Raw genomic sequence first — 15,945 nt, forward strand, 5'->3', positions numbered from 1 at the left:
AAGTTCGCGCTGTTAAAAAAAACAAAAAAAACAACCTTTCCTGACGTCACTTCGCTTCACTCGCTCAGATCGGAGTCTTTTCCATCTGCGGTAACAGAACAACACTCTTCAATCGGACTCGGTTAATAACCAGCACCCGTTTTATCAGCGAATCCTCAAAAAAGCTTCAAAACTGGAAAGTAAGTGTGCGTTTTTCCCTTTTTAAGAAATGCGGGGATTTTTTTTTTTATTTAAATTTTTTTGGCGTGTTGCCCTGTAATTTGGGCTCTCGTGTTCTTATTATCTCTGTATTGTGACAAACGTATAGACTGTCGCCAAGGCGAGCAGCTAACGCTCTCTGAACTCATTAGACCAAAAGCATCCTCMTCTGCAGTTACCTCRTTTTTGTARCGCAGCTAAAGTTGAACACGACAATTTTAAAATTAAAAAGTTGTAATTACTAATATAAAGCGTCGTGTTACGCTAAACTTTGTTTAGAATACAGCTGTTGTCATGTGGAAATGGGCACTTGGATACAAAATTCTTACCTCATGTAACTGCTGGCTTTATCATTATTTAAACACGACACCGGTGGGAGCTGATCCAAACAGCAGTTACTTTCAACTGACGGAAGACATTTTTAAATTTTTTAAATTGACTTGAGGAATTATTTTCTTATGGTGTTAAATATTGATGACACGGAAGTCCTAGAAAAGACTAACTGAAAAATGTCCACGTTTGTATTTTAAGAATTACTTGGAGCATCTGTGCTGATAGAGCTTTTATGTATTATGTGTATCTTTATATCTGGATRTATCCATATGGTTATTATGAAGTCACATTATTTTGAGGTTCTTACATGGGTTTAAAGGGACTGAATGAACATATAGTGTTACTAATTATTAATTTATTTATTTTTGCTTAATGGTGGATTTTTATTTTTAGATATGAATGACTTTTGCAAATACAGAAGTTGGATTATCCTGTCGCTAAGTCATTTGTGAAATCCCAGAAGATGGAAGCTTTTGATCAATTCACAACTTTTGAGTTAATTAGCAAATCTGTGAATCCATTAAGGCAACACATAAGACACACCGCTCACCTTGTGTGATGTCGTGGGGAAATTTCAAAAGAGCAAAAACTATTTGCAAGAAAATTGTGGCCCTTCACCGGTCTGATTCTGAGTCTGTGTGTATTTCAGACATAAAAAGGGGCACCACATCAATTTTCAATTACATGCAAGTTTAAGCGCCACAGGAAACGCCAGCCATGGCTCCAGTCAGGAAGAGAAAAAGTTTGATATCTTGATGTGTTTTGGTGTGAAATGTGTTCAGCTTTAATACACAGTGGCAGCAGCTTCATGTTATGGAGGGAGGGGCTGGGACACAAAGCAGATCATCGCGAAATATCAATGAAATATCTACAGATATCGGGCRGGGCATTAAAAGTTTGATGCAAATGCTTTTCCAAATTGACATTTATCCTGCACATACCATCAAATTATTTATAAAAATCATTTAACAACAACAAAGYCTGTAGTTTGGATTGTTCATCTCAAAGCCCTGATCACTGTACAATATAAAATTTGTGGGCACAGCTTGAAAAGGTGTGTGTGAGCAACATTACTACAAGTCTGACTTGCYTTCCTCAAGAAATGCCTTAAGATTGTAACTTCATGTTTGTTTGTTTTTAGTATAAATTATTTATCAATGGTATAAAACYTGGTGTTTAGTTGGAATCATCTCAATTGTATCTTCACGTTATCTCTGAGTTCATGGAAAGTTGGCACTACCTCAAGTAACTACCATCTCATTTTYCATTATTTTGTTTAGGCTATTTAACAGTTCGTGCAAATTAATGCCTTGAAAATCCTCTTAACTTATTGTAGAGCCAATCTGTGTTATAAATTCGCTTGTAAGGTTGAACCATAATGATATAAAATACAGGTTTACCGTTTTCTTAAGGGCGACTTAAAGCACAATAAACTACAAGTCTTCTTGAAAATAATCCTGTAAATAGAATCTGCACAGCTCAGATCTCACTTATCACTTAGGCTGCGTTATTTGTCATCTTTCAKTTGCTGTAAATCAGAGCTGATATGTGTCTGGAGATCTAGTTGAGGGGTAGCAATGAGCGCATGTGTGTGTATCTACGGCATCAGCACATTTACAGCCTCAGTGAAATGGCAGCCGGCATTAGTTGCTTTAAAGTTCATCTTTTAAATGGCTTCAGTAGCCGGGGCTGCTGGGTAAATCAGATCACACAGCCTTGATGTGTTATGCATGCATCTAGTAGCTGCCAGTAAATCAACACACAGGTAGAAGGTCACTGCATTTGCCTCATATTTATTCAGCGCACACGTCCTTGTCCACTGCAGATGCAGTGTTGTCATTCCCTCCCTTAAAGGAAGGCTTGTGGAACAAAAGGAAATTGATATTAAAGTTTTGCTTTAAGCTCTGTASTTCATTCCTTTCTTCTAGCAACCCTTAAAGATTGTTTGATTCACTGTGGCAGTACTGCAATATAGATTAAATAAAACATGTTTTATCCTAAATTAAAATGAGTCTGTTTAAATAGAATATATACATATAGAAGCAAAATGTATGCACATTATTGAACATTTGTCCTTGTGTTTTTTTTTTTTTGATGTCTTGAGTTAAAATCAACTTGCATATTTTTTTTCAGCTATTGCATCCTCTGGTTGAACAGGAGAACACAGTATTTTCATATCCAACTATTTGTTTTAGACTTTATAGAAGGCTCGAGGAAAAAAGTGGGTCTGCTAATAATTGTGTTTCACTCATTTTCACCCTGCCACTTCTGTTCTTATCCTCTCTGCAAGTTTGCACTCATTAATCAGAGATGCTGCTCTCCTGCTGAGCTGCAGGTTCATCAATCTGGCAGCCTGCTTTCCGTAAGGAACAGGACAAAAAGCTCTCAACACACAGGCATAAATAAATCTATAGTCTTTATATGCAAGCCCTGAAGGTTAGTGCTGCATAATTTGATGTCCTCCTCTTTGTCTGCTGTGATTGATGTTTTTAAACCTGTTAGGCTTGACTGGAGTTGTGCTTTGTAGGTCAGTGTTGACACTTTATGATTGGGTGAGCTGGAGGGGAGCAGCACACAGGAAGTGGATTATTAGGAATATGTCAGGGAGATTACACTTTGTCGCTGTTTTAATTTATCTCCGCCTGGAGATGCATGTTGCGGGCTTTATTTAAACCACTGATGCGTTTGAGATGGGGCTCTACCTGCTGTGCTAATGGGGCTGATGTTTAAAATGTGAGTGGCTTTTTGATGGCATTAACCCRAGCTTTTTTATTATTAAAGATTTTAGACCAATTGAGGATGACTGAACTGAGTGCATATAATTCTTGGTCAGATGGCTGCTCCAGTGTTGACTTTTACAACAGAGAGTACAACAGTAAGCTGTTGTACTCTCTCATATTTTGCAAGTATTCACAGTGCTTCATTTTTWAAAAATCATTTTGGTATGTTACAGCTTTATTCCAAGTTTCATTAAATTAATCTTTCTTCAAATTTTGACATGCTCTATTATGACCATGAGGAAAAATGTTTGCAATTTTGTCAATTTAATAAAAACAGAAAACTAAGAAATCACATTAGCATAATTAAAGCAGAAGAATAAGTTTATTGTAAATAAATTCCCTTGCCTGACTCTTAAATGTCTGAAAAATTCAAAATATTTGCAACGCGTTGATTCTGTCAGGACTTATTTCAATACAGTTTTATTCATATAGGACCAATTCACAACAAATGGTAATTTTATTGTCCCCAAAGGGAAAGAATTTTGCAACATGTCCACGTATCAAAATCATAGATTGCACACAGAGAAACGTTGTCTCAAGGCACTTTCCAAAAATAATTTCACTTCAATCATGCATGCATTCCAATTGGTCCTAGTTATCAAACAATACAGTGAGCTCAATTAATTAGTCAAAGCAGTTTAAAGTTTTATACATGACAAAACCTATCAGATTTCATAGTCATTGACTTGAAGCATTCACGTTTTAAATATTAAGTACTGCTAAACTAGAGAGGTGAACATTCTGTAAGTATTTAAATCTAAGCAGTTATTTGGCACAGTGGCAAAACCTGAAACTGCTGATGTGTCAGTTAACTAATAGGTTGTCGCTAGGTAACCACAGAGTGAGTGAGTTAGTTGATGCTATCAACCTTTCTGAGCTGGCTTGGAAAAGGTTAGAAGAGGTTGAGCGACTAAGCCTTTCCTCTGCCTACATCTCCCAGAATGCTATTCAGGTCTGGAACGGAGTTCAGTGAAATTATTGAATATTCTATTTGACGTATTTTTTCTATCGATATTATCGCTATTTCTATTRTCWTATATTGTTATCAATTCATTTCCCAGCCCTAGTAATYTTGKTGAATGTAAATTTCTCATGTTTTTCTGGCAACACTAATAGCATTAATAGATGTGAYTGCGATAATACAGTCTTCACTAATAGTCCACATTATATTTCTGTGTGACAAAAATTTCACGAAGCTGTCCCAGATGACCAATGATACAGTACTCTTTAAGTAAGTGTGTTTGTGTACTTATGTTTTCAGGTCAACAGCAGCAATGCCATAAAACTCAAGTACTGTCTTATACAGTTAGTGTTTGGATACATTGGGAGCTCACAATCCCTTTCTACCGTTTTGTTCTCTCAAGTGCTTCTTATCATTTAGTGTCAGGAAAAAACTTATCTGCTTTGTTAAATTGCAGAATGTAGCAGCTGAATAGAAATGCTTCACTGTGCTGAACATCTAATTTTAAACTCTAATTTCTGTATAGGATTAAAATTTCCCAATTAGGTTAAGACTCAAAAAGTCCTCCTTTATGAAATTAGTTTGTGCTGCATTACACTTTGCTCTCATTTTTGTGCATCTAATTAATTCACATCTTTCTTTGAATTAGTGTTAAACCTTCAGAGCATATTAAGTCTCTTGAGGATGGGAAGGAAAACTTTTCTGACCACAGGGTATTTGAAGATAAATTACTGTGAGCCAACAGGAGTAATTTATGAGGTTGGAGCCATTGTTTGGCTTTGTTTTAAAATTTAATTTGGGTGACTTCCCTTCATTTTTATACAAATGTATCTTAGATGCTATTAAAAATGTAATTGCTGCCTCAAGACACAGTGAGTGGGTGTAACAGATCCACGGTGTATAAGTAGCAGCGTACCTACTCCATCAGATTTTTATTTTATTTTTTTTATTACAGCACTTGGAGATAAATTACAGGTTATTTTCTGCCTTTTTAAAAGCAGTTAATCATCCATGACTGTTCACTTTGGGTTTTATGACTAAATATCTCATAGGAATGAGTAAGAAGACAATTGAAAATCATCTGTCTGAAGCATGAAATCTTGCTACCTCTCCTCCAGAACACCAAGATTTCTGAACCACAAAATACGTGCAACACATTAAGACATCTTRAACTGTCATGATACTGATGACCTGTTCACTGCGACTAACCTAAGATKGAGGAGATAACGTGGCTCTTTATGTCACAGACCCTGCTAAGATGCAGGTGATCTGCAGTGCTGCAGATGGGATTAATCAAAATGTCAAAGGCAAAATGGTTGTCTCCACAGGAATCCCATCATTCTCCAAAGTCAACATTTTCCCTTTCATCTGAATGTAGTAGAAGCTGTGCGAGGGTTTAAGACAGAAGTTTTATATTACCTTCTGCTTTTCTACATTAGGAATGAATTAAGAATGCTTTTTTTTCTTTTGAAGTTGGTGTGCTTTCAGTCTATATTGATGCTATACTGACTTCTCTGAGAACAGGGAGACTGTTGCACGAGCAGCTTTCTGTTGGTGATTGACCCGAGCCCTGGCGGTTTCTTGTGTTGTTCCTGAATATTATAACCAATTTACTCAGCTGAAGATGATATCATAAGTCAGACGGGTAGAAAACTGGGTGTTTCAACTGTACCAAACTCCCAAATGCATACCAAAACTGGATTTAGAATGGAAAAAAGAGACTAACATTAAGCTTATGTAATGGCCTTCCCTTTGCCCTTATTGAAAATGGAAGTATAACAAGCTGATTTGTGCTAGGGACAGTAAATTTAAAGGAATTCGAAGCTGGGGTATTTTTATGACTTCTATGACAGAGTATCTCTATGTTTTGGAAGAAATTGTATCAAAGTGAAACTCTTCTTTGAGCTTGCTGATGAATAATAATAATAAAAAACATTAAATATAATTCCGCAAACTTAGTGATAAGAAATGCAGCTTTGCTGAAAGAGTGTTTCTGCCACCCTGCACAGAGAGGATCTGTTTTGTCAGCACTCGTACAGGCTTGGAGGTTGTTCAAGGTGAATGCTGAGTTGTAAAATCATAGGAAATCATTGAGATTCTGGTTTTGGCACATAGAGTCTTTCTCAGGGAAGAAAAATGGCAAATTGAGAGCATCGACAATATCCAGCTACCACCGCTCTACCCGAGCAGCTATGACCTTCTGAAATGCAGCACCTGCTATTAAACTTTACATATAAATTTTAACAGCCACTGAATTCAATTTTTATTGTAAGCGGATCTCTGTAAGGGTTAAATATTGGTGGCTCAGTTATATAACAATATAGAGTTCTCCAGGTTGTGACATTTCTTTTTTTTTTCTGTATTTAAACTACAAACATGTTCAAAGCAGATAAATGAGGCAAGAAAAACTAAAATGCCTGTATTTTCATGAAGAAGAAAATATTTTTTGTTGTTTTTACTTAGAAATTAGAATAATAATTAAAAAAAAATTCTCTATTTTTTGAAATAATTTTTGCTCCTTTTAAAAATACAATTTAATGCTAATAATAGTTAAATAAGTCCTTTTTGGTTTTGTTCCATGGTAGGAATCTACAACAAACGCCATGAGAATTGACAACCTTTAAGCTCTTTGTGAAAATTCACAAGACTATGCGATTGCTTTAAATAACCCATTTTTTCTTTTATTTATGTTGCGTTCTTTTACTTTAAGGAGCAGCATCTTTTGCAAATGCATCCTTAGTGTGAAGCAACCAAATGATTTAGTATCACTCAAAGCTCCAGGTAATAAAAAATATCTCTGACCCAGGGGTAAACAATCTGATTTACAGAACAAATGTCTCAGGAGAGTTGATGTATTGCTTGGCATTATTATGGCAAATGGTTTATTTATATCAATTACAATACATCAGACGAGTAATGTGTTTGGATGAAAATGTTCATAAAAATTCTAATTCTTTATGCCATTGGTAATAATTTAGCAATGGCTTCTCTCACCAACACAGTTAATTCAAATACAGATGCAAACAACAAAAGGCTCCCATTGTTCTTCAATGTAAATAAATTAATGTAAAATACGGAAGGAAAAATGAGGCAAAAAAGAGCAAACAATGCAAAAACCAAATGACATTGAGACACCAGTTTAATATGTATGCGTTTCAGCTTGATGGTCGATTTCATTAGCCAATCTCATTGTTATGCACCGACTGCCTTCCTGCAGTAAAATGAATATTGCATCTCTGCAGACTGAATAATCAGCAGGAAATATTTATATATGAGTGACATGTGTGGGAAGAAGTATCCCCTGCTGGAGATACAGATCGTTTGTTACGACACATTGATCTTCATTTGTTCCAAACATTAAACATTTTATTTGCAGGGTTTTTAAAAACTGAAGAGTTAAACGGAATATAAATTTAATTGATTTAAAATAAGGTTTCTGTTTTAACAGAGCGGTTTGGTTGTTCACAAAGAAAGAGAAGGAGCTGCATTTTGAATGACACTGCCTGCATGCTCTTTTATGATCGTGGAGCCTTGTTTTATGTGATGATTCCTTCAGATATTGTCTTGACTTGGCTGTTTTGACTCGCAGGAGAGGTTGCACATCAAGCCATAATTTGTATGGCTTCCCTTTTACATTCATTAAATACCATTTAGTTATATATTATGGCTATTTTTGGCACTGAGATGAGTCACTCGTTATTTTTAATGGTAGTTCACAACCTCTGTCACAAGCCTTCATATGAAAGACACGTAGGTTTATGAAGGCTTCACAATCAGAATTAATGCCTAAACTTAATATTAAGTTTAGCTTAATATAATTTAAAAAAAATCTAAATCTCAATGACTTGGAAAAATGCTTACGTTGAGTTTAGATACGTTCCTCCTTTAAGATAAAAACTATTTTCATGGACACAGCTTGTTACTTGTGTAGTTTTTAATCTGACTATTTGACAAAGTTAGAGGTGCTAGCAGCAGGTTCTACAAATATTCACCAAGCAGTAGAAGCAGAAAATGAGTTAGTTTTTTTTTTCCACATTTTCATCAAAATAAAAATAGTCTGAGGATCTCAGACAGACGAGCTCCAACATAATAATTGTGTTTGATATAAGACTGATGTCTGCCCTTCCTGGAGAACCTCGTCATTTCACCGAGATAAAACAACAATTATTTTGTTAACATTCAACAAGTCTGAGAAACAAACCCACAATCTGCACATTCCAGGAAGTTGTTGGAAGCTAACAAAACAAACGGGAGTTTTTTTTTTTTTTTCCACATTTTCATCAAAATAAAAATAGTCTGAGGATCTCAAGGGATTCTCCTGCATCTATTAAAGTTGGAGCTTCTTGTGCCAAGTCATTACACCACTAATTAAATCTTGGCATATTTTTTTTTGAGTGATTAAAATTGGCGCTAGCTTTTTCATCAAACATAAATGTGCATGAATAAAAAAAGAAAATAATAATAATAATAGTGATTCCGTCCCCATTTATAACCTCTCCCTGTTGCTTAGTTGTACCTGTAATGAGACCAGGTCACACCTGGATGCCATATTCAGAGATCTCTGCAAAGCAAAACTTCTGCATAGTTTAAATCTGCACTTCCTTCTCTGACAACTTGTGACATCTAACCTCCAACAGAAGCGCCGTCTTACATGACTCCTACAGATATTTCATTGTTTGTAGGTGTTGAGGTAAAATACCGTGGTTTGCAAATGTTTTCATCGCCCGTTTCACATGTTTCAGCGACAAACCGTAAAGATATTTTATCATATATTTTTTTAATATAATACAACACAAATTAGCACTTCATTGTGCAGTGGAAGGCAAGGATACATGGTTGAATCTTTTCCAGCATCAAGTATTTTGCAGCCTTTAACTGGTTTCTTCTAGTATCATTATTTAGCTCTGTCCATCTTTCTTTTGATTCTGACCAACTTCCCCCGTTCCACAGCATGATGCTGCCAAGATCATGTTCAAGGTGGTGTGTAGATTTAGCTTTCCACCCCACATACCACATACTAAGTCTCATTTGCGTGGGGTACAACTTTGTGTCTGCGCAAATTTATCCCTGACCTGTCGGCCGTGTTCCTTGGTCTTCCTTGTTGCTGTTTGTTCACTAATTTTCTCCATAAAACCTCTGAAGCCCTCACAGAAGAGCTGTAGTTATTTACTTCAATTAAAAATACCTTGTGTAATATCAGATTACTTTCAGGTGGAATTTATTATATGCCTGATGAAGTCTAAAAGTTGGTTTCCGTTTAAGGGTATCTGAGTAAAGGGGCTAGATAAAGATTCATGCAGCACTGCAGTGAGATTAATCCATATGCCTATTACTAATATTGTTTTCTGCATGACGGTATTGCCCCATTCAGTATTTCCATATAAGGCAGCAGGATTTCTCTAGGTCTTTCTGTAGCCTAAATTTTGGATTTTCAAACTTCTAAACACTGAAAAGGCTGTTAAATAAATTTTTTATTCATTATTATTTAACCTTTTTGACAGCTTTTTACTGTGCAAAGACAGTTAAAAAGCAAATAAATCATCAGAGAATCACAAGAAAATGCACTGTAAACGGATGCATCTCCTTCAGTAAAGCAGTGGACATATGGACAGTGTCAGAAACGCCTTGAAAGGAGCACACAGGATCTGTTTTATTGCATCATTTGGCTCACTGCCATCTCATTTCCAATGATGGTTGCACAGTGATTTATGTTGTATTCCTGAGAAGGACAGAGAAGAGCTGTGATTGTGATGTTTACCCTGATCCTTGCTGCCTTTAAATTTGTCTTGGACAATAACAGTGGATTGCAACCTTTTCGAGAACCTCTGTTTTGTCACTGAGGACGTCTGTTCTCCGTATTAAATTACGTAAGTGATGATTATATTGAGGTTACAATGCCTAACTAGAAAGTTGACACCAAAATTAACTAAATCAAAACTTTGTTAGCCACATTTGTGAATTGTTGTAAATAAAATTTTGGAAAAATATCTGAACACAGTAAAATGATCAGATAAGTCAACATATATTTTGTCCAATGCCACGTGGAATAAAACTAAAGGGAAAAACGCTCTAAAATACGAGTAATCAAATTGTAACAATGATTGCATCTTTTTTGACTCTATTTTCATCGCTTCCATTTATAAGTGTTGACTGAATTTCATTTGACAGATATGGACTCCAAGCTGGGGCTGGCCTCATCATCTCCTGTCCCACCTTCCTTTCAGAAGGGTTCTCCAACTTTCTCTTCTGCTCCACCTCAACCAACCTCAGTCAAGTACAGTCCAGCACATAGTCCTGAAGGCAACATCCCTTTTACGATATTTGGTATGTGCATATTTAACAGCAGGTTAAAAATCAAACGTGCTGCACTGCAAATCTGGTTGACTCGCCCACAGAGAGCTTTTCTTAACAGTATGTATTGCATCATTAATCTGACTTTATATAGCACACTTTATTTGAATTTTTTAAAGAAGGAGGGCTATTTGGAGAATTCAGCACACCAACTTAATGAATGGCAACTATTTAAAAACCAGTACATGCCCTTGTGGATTTCTTTAAGCTCCAGTTTATCTTTTGTGATTTAACATGCCTGTCAGCTCCACTCTGTTTATGCAGCCAGTGGCATCTCTTGTTTTCTCTGAATACTAATTGTGACCAAAGCCATTATGTACTGAGCAACAGTGCTGCACACACTGACACACTGTCAGATTACCCATGACCACAGAATAATGTGCAGATTTACATACAAGGGGTGGTCTTCTTTTTTTTCTTTAATGATAAGATGCCCTAAAAACCTTGTCTTTTCCCTTTGCTTATTGCAGTGGAAAAACACAGTCACCATTATAAATTATTCATGTTTATTTATTAACTGAAAACTTGAACAATTTTTATACCCTATGTTAGATGAAAGTATGCAGTCATATTGATGTAGCAACTCAGTAAACTGATCTGTTGCAAGGCCACATGTCCATCAAATGGTGACCTCAAAGACACATTACTGTGTTCAGTTCCTTAAAGATTAAAATAATTGTTTTCGAAGGTGGTACTGTGGATACAGACCTCCATGTTAACTTGTAAATCTCTTGTATGAAAAACTGTTGGAAATATGGACTAATTACATCTTTAGTTTTGTGAGATGCACGTAGTAAAGTACATGCAGTACACTATAAATATGCATATTTCCCTAATTGGAAAAACGATGTCATTTCAAGTTTCCTACTGGGTAATCGTCAATCATGGCTGGTCAAGTTAAATTTGTAGCCATTCTGGTCATCAGATTATCCTGGAGGACAATAATTTTGCTTTGCCTTTAAGTAAACATATTATGTTGCCATCTGGTCTCTTTAAGTTTTCATTGTTTTGAAGGTTATGTAGTACTGCAAGTACGTCTTTTGGCGCTTCATGTTGCGTATTAATGTTCAGCGACACAGCTTATTGTTTGTGTTACATCTGCTAGATATCGGCCCAACGTTTCAGCCCACAAGCACAACTGCATGGTGTGGTGATCTCAAAGTCATATCTGCCCATACAATCTATATTTAAGTTCACAATTGCTAGAGTCATTTTTTTGTCCACCCACTGTCAATAAATTAATCTGTAAAGGTTTTCAGTTGTTAGTTTGTTTTTGTATTTTTACATTGTGTTCTTTATGTTTTTTGTTTTTTTTTAGGTCAAACTCATCAGACCGTAGATGAACTTTCAAATATGCAGAGCTGTCCTGCTTTTGATCTTTTAACCTCAAGTTCAAATTGCTCCGAGTTTGTTCACCGAGGAAAAACAGGCTTGTCGACGACACCTACACACACACAATTCAAAGTGCTTCCAAGTAAGGAATGCTTAAGGTCTCAGAAGGTTTGAATACCAGAATAGAACAATTTTTTATTGCAAGTGATTAAATATAAAAACAATTATTTCATGGGTTACTATCAGATTATCATTCTATACCAAATAATAATAAAAAAACAAAACTATCGTTTCATGTTTGAATGATAATTTTAAATAAAATGTATAAACTGGCTTAACTGGGTTAATTCAAATATTTACTCAGTGACTGTCTTTATTTCTTGAGACCAGAAACTTTCCTAACTATTAATGTTTTTCGTGAAAGACGCGAGTTCCTTATTCCAGCCACAGCAGTACATTGAGGGCAGCATTGTGTTGCACCATTCTATATACATCCAGAGAAAACTGTTTTCATTCCCATTGTTTCTTTGGCATCTCATTATAGGAATGGTATGACAAGGTCTTCTGGGATTTGTAGCTGGAGCTTTGTAAACAGAAAACTGTCTGTCAGAATGAGTTATGGGGACAAAATAAGTCTCTTTCCCGATGGTTTCATATGAAATGGTAAAATTAATGGCGATGTTTAAAGATGTAGATGCCGACAACCCAAAACCTCCAAAAATATTTTACATATTCAAAATCTACAGTGTTGTACAACAAATACAGTTTGAGTAATACCAAATATCATTGATATTTTACATAAATTTAAGTTCAAGTTCTTTGGTTTGTTGACAGAATGTTTGCATGTTTATTCTTTACACATGACAAACTGCCTTGTTTACTCAGAGCTGTGGCGGCCTACAGAGATGGAGAATTGCAGAGGAGGAGCCATCTTTCACCCTCTTCTGGGTCTGCATCCTTTCTCTGTACCAGTCTTTAAAACCCATAATCCTGCTGATCCACAACTTTACACCTCAGGTAATGTAGAAAAAAGAAACAAAAAAAAAACAAACAACTGTTGTTCCATCATTGGGTATTATGCAGTATCAAGCAGTACCGAATGTAAATGAAACCTAAACCACAAAGAAGCATGGAAGTATTAACTAATAATATTTATTATCAATACTCAAAATTGACCTGTCAGGGTATCAATGTGTTTGGTTCACAATGTACACCCTGTACTCTCTCAAGACAATTAAAATGCTACTTTGTGCAGATGTGGGCAGATGGAACGCTTCTTCCTCAAACAGGAACTTGAACACGAGTCCATTACCACCTAAAGAAAAAGAGAAAACTAAAATCAACTCAAGCTGGAGTCAAAATAGCCTTTCTGAGCATGTGCAACACCAGAAGACCATCCTCACAACAAAGGAAAAGGTTTGTATTAAGTAAGTTTTTTCTTCTTTTTTATCACTTTGGTATGAGGTGAATGTAATCGTTTTCAAATCTTATTTTGTTGTCATTAAGGATGTCATGAAAAGACCGCCAGAGACACCCTGGTGTGATGTTCGCCTGTCAGGATCCTTGTCAGAAAGCTCCAGTGAAGAAATCAGCAGTGATTCTGACAATATGGAGAAAGATGATGAGGATCTAAGCAGCGACAGCGACGACTCTGACTCTGAAAAAGAGATCCAAGTTGGAAAGAAAGTCAGTGGAACTGTGGATTTCTTTTTGTCGAAACTAAACATTTTGCTTATGTACAGTTTGCTGCAAAATAATTCATAAAACTTGAGTTTTTTATATTTTGGCACATTGCGCACACACAAATTTAATTCTATTTTAATAAAATAACAGAAAGTATCCCATTAAGATACTTTCGATACATGAAAATCTTCCAAACATAAATCTGAAAAGTGTGGTCATTTGGGTCAACGCTTTGTAGAATAAGATTTGGGTGCAAGTTTTTTAGGGTGTAATTTTAAAAGCTTTTCAAACCTAGATACAAAAATTTTGCATATTTGTAAAATAGCTCAAGCTCAGTCAGATTGGACAACTTGTGGCTATAAGGATTAAGATTCAAGTCTTACAACGTATTTTCAGTTGAATTACAGTTTGGAGTTTGACTTGGCCATTTTAACACATTAGTATGCCTTGATCATGGATAATGAACTCCGATAATGAAGAGACTTCTGTGTTGAAGCAGGTACAAAAACATGCAGGATACTGGCTCTCGAGGGCTGGAGTTAGCCGCCTTGATTTAAACCCAGTGGAGCGCTGGTTGTATATTTAGGGCTGTTGTCCTGCTGTCCTGAACCTTTAGCTCAGTCTCATCTCAACTGTTTTTTCTCCAAGACGGCGACATCCTTCTTTCACTAAATTAAATGATTTCCCTTTCCATGCACAAGAAATGTGTCCCTGCAGCATAATACCACTGCCATTTTTTCCTGCTAGGAGTACTTACTTTGTTTTGATCTATCGCATAAAATATCATTAGTATCCATTGATGTTTGTGGTGTATGACAATACGGAAAATGTTTGAGGATAGAAATATTTTAACATTTTGAATTATGCATAAAGAAATATAGTTGGAGTGACAGCACAAACTTTGATAAAGTGTATTTGATAACTTCATATCTGCTCTGGATTTGTCAGCAATCATGCTCAGTTGGTGGGTGGAAGGCTGGAAGCATGTGTTGGATGACAGAGCTGCTAGTGTAAGAATCTCACAGCAGGAGCTGACATGATGTTCTGATTTTTGTTGTTTTCCTCCTACTCAGCATCTGACACACAATACTTCTTAGAGTAAAGAGAGGAGACCTTTGCTGGTGATAGAAAAGCTTGTCAAACGAGTCTTTGTCGCAGTGTTCCCGTCACTTCCTCTGATCAGCTTCAGTTCCTTTCTCGTCCTGTTGGTCTCCCTACTTGCACAGTACTGTTTTTCCACAGTGCAGTGACTGCAGAGGAGAAAAGCCAACAGCATAGCAGCGTCGTACATCCCACTGGATTGGCTATTGACAACATTTCTTTACCACAGTCCCACAGCAAGGCCTGCCCTTCATAATCTAACCCCCTTTCCAAACCCTACTCTATCAAAGTACAACTCCACCCCATCACCAAATACCTTTATCATCTCCAAACCAGAGTTCCACCTCTAAACATCAGTGTACTGGTTTGCTAAAACCTCTTAAAACCAAACCACATATGCTTTTTTTCCTCAAAACATTCCTCACATGAATGTAAACTTTTTACACATTCACATTCAAGTAACGATAAAACTCTAGATATAGAGTGATGAAAGTCACACCTAAATCAAGAAAAAAGTTCATTGGGAAGTTCCTGCAACACCTGATGTCTTGAAAGTTGGAAGTTTTCCTGTGAATCATCTAAAACATGCAGGACTTCAGCTCTTGAGGACTGGAGTTGGCCTCTCCCTTATTAGACTAATTAGTAAAAATGTATGAGATGATGACATCTGAACAAACCTAAAGCTCTGAGTGACCTTTTTTAGATTTTGTAGATTTTTTTGATAAATATGACCTGAATGCTAGAAGCCAGAATTCATGATTCTGTCAAATATGGCAAGTTGTCCTGATCCTAAACGGCTCCAAGCTATCAGTGTAATTGGGTCGGGTTGGTTTGAATAGTTAAATCATCAATTAAACTGTTTTTATACTTAAGCAGCTTATCAGTTATTAAAATTGTGTTGTATATTTATAAATATGTACTTTGAAAAAAAAAAAAACATAACTCATTCACCCTTTACTCACCTCACTATTTTCTGTTGTTACGAGTGAATAAAAGCCACTGCTGTGATCAGGGATTTTATTATTCTTCTGGAGTGTCTGACTGCTATGGGACTGAAAATTACAGTTGCGCTTTGTTCCTACAAGATTAACATCACAACACGGATCAATAATTAGCTCTCTTATGCTTGGGGCTGGTTGTTATTATGGAAAGTAAATCTCTTTTACAGTGTATAGTGATTGTCACCATTGTAAAAAATAAGGGATA

The 15,945-nt window shown here is 36.1% G+C and overlaps 1 protein-coding gene across 6 annotated transcripts in view; it reads left to right on the forward strand.

The window, feature by feature from the left end:
• baz2bb (bromodomain adjacent to zinc finger domain, 2Bb) overlaps positions 1 to 15,945 on the forward strand; it is a 32,937-nt gene continuing 16,992 nt past the window's right edge. For 4 of the 6 annotated variants that reach the window (XM_008404005.2, XM_008404006.2, XM_008404008.2 and 1 more), the window contains exons 1-6: positions 2 to 179; positions 10,441 to 10,596; positions 11,942 to 12,097; positions 12,841 to 12,972; positions 13,211 to 13,371; positions 13,462 to 13,641. In XM_008404005.2, the coding sequence (XP_008402227.1) occupies positions 10,443 to 10,596; positions 11,942 to 12,097; positions 12,841 to 12,972; positions 13,211 to 13,371; positions 13,462 to 13,641 (783 nt within the window). In that variant the 5' untranslated portion in view covers positions 2 to 179; positions 10,441 to 10,442. Of the gene's footprint in view, positions 180 to 10,440; positions 10,597 to 11,941; positions 12,098 to 12,840; positions 12,973 to 13,210; positions 13,372 to 13,461; positions 13,642 to 15,945 lie in introns of all 6 variants that reach the window. The other 2 variants (XM_008404007.2, XM_008404009.2) reach the window with 1 other exon arrangement.

The sequence above is a fragment of the Poecilia reticulata genome, linkage group LG2, assembly GCF_000633615.1.
Source record: "Poecilia reticulata strain Guanapo linkage group LG2, Guppy_female_1.0+MT, whole genome shotgun sequence".
NCBI classification, from domain to species: domain Eukaryota; kingdom Metazoa; phylum Chordata; class Actinopteri; order Cyprinodontiformes; family Poeciliidae; genus Poecilia; species Poecilia reticulata.